Raw genomic sequence first — 9,663 nt, forward strand, 5'->3', positions numbered from 1 at the left:
TACTGGCGGGAATGGGTAGAATATGATTGGAGGAAGGAAGAGGAGTGGAAGGGACGCGCGAGCGGTGAAGGTGGGGATGGAGGGAATGAAGAAAAAGGAGGGCGGAGGGGTAGAAAGGGTAAATACGGAGTGGAGCCATTTGCCAAAGCCCATGTGGGTTGCTTGCTTCTCCCTCTCCTGCTGGCTGCCGCTACGTTTCCAGGTGGCACCACCCCATCTTTTGCTTCCTCTCTCTTACATTATATTTTTGGTTTTAATCTTAAAAAAAAAATTATTAGGAGTGAACTTGGTCATATACTCGATAATTTAATTTACTAATTTCTTTTTTTAATCTGCACATCCTAACTTTAAAATACATTTTAAAACGGAGGGAGCTCAAAATTAGATAAATTAATCTTATTATTCAGTCTCAAGAATAATGATTTCACTTGTTAAACTTTTTAGATATAGGTATGAAAATAGAGGTTGCCTTGAAAAGATTAGTTCCCGCTGTCAATGAAAAGTATTTTCAATTCCATCCAAAAAGAAAAACAGAGAAATATATAGGCTATATATTTGAGATGGCGTTGACAGACATAGACAATAAACAGGGGACTTAGAAAACATGAACCCATGTGTACCTGGCTTGGCCTGTGTAAAAATCCTTCTCAAAATCGGAACAAAAGTGTGCTGTCTGTAGGAGAATGAAAACCAATAACAATGATGCAATACGACCAGTAGCAATTAAGGAGAGATCATGCGAGCAATAGCCAGACATACCCACAATAGAAAGTTCCCACGGATCGAAATACAAAATGCTCAAATGATTTTAACAAAACAGAAGCATATTGACTAAATAACAACATCAAACTTGCCATGACTTCCTAGATTCAAAAGACACGACCACCTTTCTTTCTCGACCTCGCTCATTTAACATTATGGATGTGAGCAAAATGATGGGAAGTCACAGAATTTATAGGAAACTGAATAATGAATGAGACTACTACTTTTCTTTCTATCGTACATATTCTGTAAACAGGGGTTATATGTTACAAATCAAAATTGCGGTGGTGTTGCAGAGGCCACATCTAGTTTGTCTCTCTTGCATTCTCGATTTCTATTAGAAAGAGCTTCTCAGCTCCAGCCAAAAATAGAAAAGAAAGCACACAAGGTCTCAAGCCTCCCCTTCTCTGCAACCCGCAGCTGCCTTTGTTAAGTCATTTCTGTACTACGATGTGTCAAGCAAGAGCGGCACTCCCAGATCTTGGCCTGCAGGCAATGCACCGGGGCACGCAACCATTCATGACAGAAGCTCCTTTGCATTCAGTATAAGATCAAGACCATGTCGAAAGTTTCCAACCAAACAGTTTTAAGATCAAAGCTCAGGGTCAATCGTTACTTGCTGCCCAAGAGTGAAGTAACAGAAGAATGCATCAAGCATCTTGGAACATATTTCTAGGCGCAGATGCTGCTGTTCTGCCATGTCAGTTGAGTCAGTGGAGGGCTCCATTTGCAGATATTAGTGTCATACCACTTGCAGGTCGAAAAACCAATCAGTATGGAATGACATATGGGAAAGCATAAACACCTGGCTCTATATGCAGAGCTTCTGCCCATACCTGCATTGTTCCCCCAACATTTGAAGACTCTGCCATTGGCTTTTTCTCTTGTAAGCTGTGGCTGCCAAACAACCACTCTTGATCATCAAGATCAGGCCGCTCATCCATTTTCGGTACTGAATATACATGGGTTAGGTACTTTGAATCTGGATGGGGTGGTTTTACATAAGTTTCTTCAATTACAGGATCAGTGGGCACAGTTGCGCTGATGGGCTTGTTTGGGGAATCTGCAGATGGCTGAGCTTCAATGATGCCATTTTTCTGGTGTTCCTCATTATCAACCTTAAAATCGGTGGCTGCTACTGGACCATCCGATGCATACGGAATGGAACTTTGGCAAGGTTTCACGATCCTTCCATTCTCGGTGAAAGGATGAGGGTAAGAAGACGGTCTTGGCAACTTACTCGGCCAATTGTCACAGGCTGTTAAAATCAGTTACAATAAAAATGGGTTAACGGTAAACTTGTGAGCCAATAGCAAATCAGAAAGAGCCTTCACAAACTAGAAGAAGAATTTACCAGTGTAATCAAAAATAAGAAGTTTTAAAATATATACATATATATATATATATATTTTAATCATGGGAAACCCAAGATTACGATGACGGATGCAGTATCTGTTATCAGGTCAACAAAATACTACTCAAACACTAAACCTAAATGCCCGATTTGCTTTCACACACAACTTAAAGGGTTCATTGAGGAGAAATGAGGACCTGATTTTTCATGAAAAGAACTCACCATGCAGGATTCCATTTGATTCTGTGTCCTTCCGTTTCTTGAGATTTTCCCCACTAACAGCATTGTCGTGGCTGTTCTTGGTAATCTGTGGGAAAGAATTTATACTCATGGGGCCACCTTTGGTGCTCATTTTAAACTTATTTTGCTCTGTGTTCTTCTGTTCAGTTTGCTCCTTCACTTCCTCTTCCTTTTTTTTCTCTTTATCCCTGTCTTTATCCTTCCCATGCCCCTTTTTCTCCTTCTCTCTATCTTCCCTTTTGTCTCCTGATTTATTGTCTTTCTTTTCCTTTCTTGTCTCTCTTGTTTCCACAGTAGCTTCCACTGCTCTGTTGAAGTTCTTCTCCAAAGATCTGGGCATTACACCAACTCTGGAATGAAAATTTCCAGCATGATTCTGGTCTGTTGCATTTTCAATTGGTCGGGCCTCAGCCCAGATTCCTTGCCCATCAATCTTCTTAGCATCAGTACTCTTATCCTTAATCTTTTCCTTGCCATCAAGCCAGGTACTGCTATCCTTAGCCACCAGCCTGGCCGTCCCCTCATCCTTTTTTTGGCTTGCCAAGGTATACTTCTGAACCAACTGATTACCAGCCCTTCCATCCTCCTCCTTGATTCTCCTGCCCAACTCCTGACCTGACTGGTTGACGGCTCCACCATCATCCTCCTTAATCCTCCTCCCCAACTCCTGAAGGAATTTTGAATCTTTATTCTCCTCTGCCAGGTGATTAATTTTCTCTCTAGCCTTCTCTCCATTGTTACCAGCAAAGTGTTTGGGAAGTTTCTCCTCCAACAAGATACCCTTCCTATCCTTTTGCTTAATTTCCTTTTGAATGAGTTTACCTGAATCGGGACCTTCTGTTTGTCGTCCAGGGAATCCATTCTCATCAGCGGTATTTTTTTTATTTTTATCCTCATCCTTTTCCTTGTCTCTGTCTTTCTTTTTATCTCTGTGTTTTTCTTGTTTGTCTCTCTTATCTTTATGCTTTCCATCCTTTCCTTCCTTCTCTCTTCTTTCCTTACTTTCCCTCTTCTCTTTGTCCCTCTTCTCTTTTTTATGTTTCTTTTCTCTTTGTTTTTCCTGCAAATCATCAGATGGAAAGCAAATATCAAGACTAATTATCAAATGAGGACAGAATTAAAATGAATACACGACCACTTCACTGCATCACAGTAAAAAGTAAAACAGAAATAATTTTCACAAGGATAACACAGATAAACAAGCATGCTTAAGCAGTCTGCTGATGGATGGAAGAGAACAATATCACAGCGTTCTGTTACCTGCTAACGCTATATACCAACAACCATAAAATAATGTTAATTATTATTCTTTATATGTGACCTGTTGGATAAGTGAAATCCACCTGTCTTGTATATCGTAATAAACAGACTCCTGCAAATAAAAGATTTTTGAATAGTCCATTATGAACCACAAATAAACTGGGAAGCTCCAGCAATAGAACATCCTCTGGAGTCCAAAATCTTCTCAACCAAGAGAAGCATACTCGTGTTCATCAGAACAAATTAAGGAAGAAAACATTGCTACTTAATTATCTTCTGAGTCACAAGAAGCAACCGTAGACACTTCATACACTACTCTACCAGATAAGATCCAAAGACCACAATGTATCGTATGCTTAAACAAAAAGCAAACATAAAAACATTTATCCAGTAAAAATGCAAACAGAGGCAAATAAAAATCCAAGAATATTTCTAATTTATAAAAAAAATGAAAAAGAAAGAAAGACAATTTCACATTTAATTCAGAATCTAGGATTTGGTTACAATGAAATGATGGGAAGACAAGCTCCTAATATGGTCCACAAGATTATCCCCATAAACATTTCACGGAAAAGTAGCCAATGAAATTGTTACCCTATAACGTGCAAGCAGGTAACTGTTGATTCTTGATGAATCAAGGAGATTAATTTACTCAAATTCATATTTGATATACCAGTACTCCTATTAAAAAAAAAAAAAAAAAGACCTAAACCAAGGTTATCTGCTATGTACTTTCCATTTTCAAGTGCACCTCACGCTTCAGAAGATCTTTTCTAAATCTATAGGGTCTATCTTCATATTTCGGAAGAAGATAATGAGCAATGTTATCAATTCTTGAAGTTAAAACGTACTACAGATTACGATCTAACTGACCATGACGGTGTTTTTCCATCGGCCATGCACCCATTTTTTATCCACATATTAAATTAACCCTCCACGCCAAGACTTTGCCAGCCCCCAATACATGCTTCTCTTGATTTATTTACTTTTTTAATTCCCCAGTCATTTATTATCAAGCATTTATAGAAATGTATCAGCGCACATCAACCTGAACTTATCAGTTGGCTTGCATTTCCACCTTTATTTCACTTCTCTTAATCCCATCTAAACAATCTTCAATTACAAACTGCAATGAGAACGGCAATTGAGCATTTTACACCATATGTAAGCTCGGAGAGGACCATGTCACTAGAGGTAAATATTAAATTTTATCTGCATAAACAAGTAACATCAGACTTAAAGGACATGTACATTTATTTCTCCAAAACAAACTGCAAGAATCTTCAAAAGAGAAATACGAAAATAAACTCCAATCAGATAATGATGGCAAACTATTCATTCGTTTAAGGCCCCTTTTAGATACTTCTGTAGGATTCTGAACACATACTGCCACTTCTTCCATAGGAAAAAGTTTTGACACTTCACTCATCAGAGCATAATTAATTATGACAGATTCTTTATGGGGGTAAAATTTATGGCCAATTGAAATATGACTGGAAGTGAGATAAATTAACACAACTGTAGGAAAACCTAACACTATTTACATATATGGAATGAAATGTTTATCCAAAAGTACAGAAATAGACAGTGCATGGAAGGGAAATTTGAACAAAGGACAAAAATGATCTTCAAGCAATGAGACGTTTGATATTGAAGGAGAGAAAGTTGCTTGACAGCAGGACCAAAAAGCTAGTTCATTTTGTATTTTCTGAAACCTCATTTGACTCCATAAGGATTGTTATAAATAATAAATCACAACAGATTCTGCAGGTCGAGAATAACAGGACATCCAAAAATCAATATTTGCTCATACCTACTTACAGTTATTAGACAAATAACCCAAAAAAAAAAAGGCTTTCAAACAAAATTGTCAAGGAGCACTCTATTAGTTCTTTAAGCAAATTTAACGTTGATGCATATAGTCAAATAATCAGAGGCCTTAGCTTCCAAAATTCTCACTCCTGCTCGTGCAAGATAAAAAGAGTGATGACAATAGTATTTAGTCAAGAACATTATCAAAACATTTCAGTCAATGTCCTGAGTGATGACAATAGTCATTTTGAACTTTTTCACCAAAATTAAGATAAGAATTTGCATCTGATTTTCCTTAGATAGTTCAAGTAACGCAGATAAGACGGGATATTTCTAAATTAGAACTGTACTTGAACCTCACTGTTGTTCTATCACCATGAATGCGACCAGAATAATCATACCATATTGACATCTCATAACTACCACCTCCTATCTCTCCTCTTAAACCACAAAATATGTACATTGATCTGCAAAAGGCTCCTTTAATCCTATCATATCATTAAAATCTTGTAATTTTTTAATTCTTTTCAAAGCAGCTTAGGAGGGGGCAAATCAGGGTAAGCGACCTGACAATTTGAAAGCTAAGCTTTGTTTGATGACAAATAGAAAGCAAGAAAATAAAAATTATAGTATCTGAACAAATAAACAAGCATCTATAATAAGAATGTTCTAATATGGGGCACAGGCTACGTAACCAACACCCACAATAAATTTTTGCCTCAAGAGGTTCTTGAAGCTTGTCATCCAACTGTGCCATGTTACTTCCAAGAATTTCAGCTTGAACGCATGCCTATCTGACAGAAAAAAGAGTTTATGCATTTTGATCAAATATTAATTGGGATGTTGCTTGCACAACCGGAAATTATGTGAACCAAATATTACCTCAGCCAAGCCCTTATTCTTAAAGGGTAGTTTTATCTACATAAATCATCCACAAAGGAAAACACTGAATACTTCCGATATCCAATAGGACAAATGACTTACTTCACCCCACATTTTCAATTTGATCACAAATTTCTAGCTAACTACAATTATTTCAATCAAATACAATTTGGCCAACCTAAAGGTCTCCAAGTTTAAGACATTTGCTTACTCATTCCACCAGAATATTTCCTTGCTGCAAAAAACGGTCCCATCCATACAAGATTTTTTCCCCTTCTAAAGACATAGATGGCCAAAGAAGTTCATGACTCAACTTGTGAAAGTGAATACAAATGCATGCAGATATATTAATGCCTTAGAGGCTAGCACCCTTTTGCAGAAAAAGGCTCCAGAGCTTTACATCTAATGGTGCACATGCACACACAAATACACACACAGACAGATATTCTCGTGCTACAAGCCCAAACATATACATACTCTCTCTCTCAAAAAACCAGCATCAATTATCAAATATGATCTCAATAGAATACAGGTTCTAGAAAAGTTGACGAGTGAAAATACTGTTGAAGACACGAAACTGATGTCAGAGACTTTGCTTTGCACAATTACATGAGCAAGAAGTTAGAAAACCAAAAACATTATTACATGAAATCACAGCATTAAACCATGAGAGACAAGTTAGATTGCACTGACATTGTTTCTCCTCTACCAGGAGTGGAATGTGATATATGATCTTAAAACATACAACAGATCAACACTCCTACATGGAAGCACCAATGTACTAACTTAAGGGAATAAATTTTCAGCACTAACCAATATAGTGATCACAAATTCATAAAATCAGTGTCAGATACATAAAGTAAGCTGAGCGTGTCATCTTTGAATTGTCATGTTGACGGCCCTAATCAGCAATGGCAGATTTGCTCAATTGCGTCCCTTATAAACTTGTATGTCTCCTACAGTGTACTACAGGTCACAAGGTCCAAATTTTGAGCATCATATAGCAAATCCAAATATGAAACTTATAATATGCAATGAAATCACAGTCATCATTTAATACCACATGCACTAGATGCTTGCAATTGTGAAAAGAGAAAGACAAGAAAGGTGGGGAGAGAATTGAGGGAAGAAAAGGGAGGGGATCGAGAGAGAAATCAGAACAGAGGACGCATACAGAATACTTCACTGTATCATTCAAGTCGTAATCTGAATTTACAAGTAGGTAATATTATTTATAGGTTCAATACCCGCCATTCCCCAACAGGCAACAGTCATTAGCTAACTTTTATAACTCCTAATCCCATCATTTCTCAAATTATAATTATACAACACATTCAGATCTCCTTTCGTATTCCAATAACCACCTTCGATCAACCAAAAATGTATAATCACAGCTAATCATAAATAGGAAATAGACATTGTTATATAAGCCTCCGGTCATTTTAACTGAGCAGACCAAAACACTAACAGAACTCAACATGAAAGGATCTTACAAGACCTTTTCTTCTTTCAGACATATGCTTTGATTAATGTCAATTAAACTTCACTACGTCGTCAACCAACTTATAACTAGCTCTACAAAAATTTAACTTGTTCAGAAGTAATACATAAAACATATTTCAGATTTAATTGAGACGCCACAGCAGATATTATTCGTTAAAATATTGTCAATGGACGTTAAAACCCCGCAACTTACAGGAAAAACATTTTTGCATCCCAATTACCGTTATCCCAATTATATGCACTCTCAAATACAGGAAAAGTAAAATAACCTTGTTCAATAGGTGCACTTCATCTGTTCTCCCCTTCTTTTCATATCCTGGTGGTGGAAATGGAAAGCAGCGCGACATTGCACCAAATTCTGATATATCTAGTGTGTGATCCTTCCGAAACTGAGAACGCTTCAATTATTCCACAGTAGTGCTGTTCCAGTAAGGGAACGAACCAGCAACAAGGCTCCTGTCCATGCACCATGTCAATGCATTCATTTCCAACTTTAGTATTCCTCCATAAGCTTCCTACTCGCAGCAAACAAAAGCTATAGAAACTACCCACGTTTACTTCCCTTTGAATATTTCAGATTTTTATTAAATCAATGTGCTGCACTGCAACCCCTCAACCTAACTAATAAAAACACGACCCGGTAATTGCAGAGTATTGAGCTGAAACTATGTCAATCCAAATGGTTTCTTGAGATTTGGAAACGGAGTACTGCAATCAAATCCTCTTTGTAGTCTTGAAGGCCAACAAAGAATCATCAGCTCCTTCCTATTTCCGTTGTCCAACACCAAAATCACCAAACAGTAAAGACCAAAATATCCAAACTGCTAATTGAGTTTTCAAAGTCTTGATCCCCGCCAACACGACTAGTTAATTAGTATACGCAATCTTCTTCCATGCTCAATGTTAAACACCATCTTAGGCAATCGCCAAGTGGAAATGCCCAATCAGTGTATTTCCAAATCTCCACTTCAAATCTCTGAGAAGATCAGTGCTCATGCCCATTTATGCAGACCCCACAGAGAATGAGCCCGGTGCACACTCACTCTGCTCTGATGCAGAGTAACTGACCAAACCTAAAGTTTTCTGCTATGATCAAACAGAAATTTTCGAATTCAGCGACTATCATGCTACGATCCAATAAAACCCTAGAAAATTCACTGCGCAAGTTTAGTAATACCGACCCAGACAGAAAACCCTAATTTTATTTAAGAAAAAAATGTATTAAAAAAAAAAGCAGTGGAAGAAGTGCCCAAATTGAAGGAAATAAAAAGAATCAAATACTCTTTTTTTTTTTAATCACCAGGTAATAATAGGCATCGATCAAAAGGGGAAAATGAACTTGATTTGAGACGTTAAGAGGAAAAATTGGATGAGAAAAAAAGGAAATTGGATTGTCAGGAAGAAGTTGTAAGCGAATTGATGAGGAGAGATTTATCTTGTCCACTGCGAGGTGGGCATTGTAGAAGGTGCAGGATCCCTCTCACACGGATAAATAAGAAAAAGAAATCGCAATATAATCCATATGAATATATATGTTATGCAGGAGGGGCGTGTGAAGAAGGGTATGAGAAATCTCGCGGGAGAGTGCTTTATTTTATGTTGGTGCCAGGGCTGATGACCCCATGCCTGGTCTAAACTGTATGAAGAACCCACTTTGGGCCAAGGTCTCGTCCACCCTATGGGACTTGGCAACTTATTTTAAAAATAATCTTTTATTCTCAAGAATAAAAAATTTAAAAAAAATATTTAATAACATGTTTTAAAAAAATATTTTAGAGAAGAAAAAAAGCTAAATTTATTTTGAAAAATAAAAAAAGTAGATGTTTTGAGATTATTATTTTACAAAATAA

The 9,663-nt window shown here is 37.2% G+C and overlaps 1 protein-coding gene across 1 annotated transcript; it reads right to left on the reverse strand.

Annotated features, from left to right (window-relative positions):
- Window positions 1-806: 806 nt before the first annotated feature.
- LOC129308601 (uncharacterized) lies at window positions 807-9,436 on the reverse strand. Its single transcript, XM_054949828.1, has 3 exons — window positions 8,083-9,436; window positions 2,339-3,416; window positions 807-2,020 (listed from the first exon to the last, which is right to left on the reverse strand). The coding sequence occupies exons 1-3, from the start codon at window positions 8,158-8,160 to the stop codon at window positions 1,533-1,535; spliced, it is 1,644 nt and encodes a 547-aa protein (XP_054805803.1). The 5' UTR covers window positions 8,161-9,436; the 3' UTR covers window positions 807-1,532.
- Between the last annotated feature and the right edge of the window lie 227 nt (window positions 9,437-9,663).

The sequence above is a fragment of the Prosopis cineraria genome, unplaced genomic scaffold (genome assembly GCF_029017545.1).
Source record: "Prosopis cineraria cultivar Desert tree isolate PC_DT_omini unplaced genomic scaffold, ASM2901754v1 PC4, whole genome shotgun sequence".
NCBI classification, from domain to species: Eukaryota; Viridiplantae; Streptophyta; class Magnoliopsida; order Fabales; family Fabaceae; genus Prosopis; species Prosopis cineraria.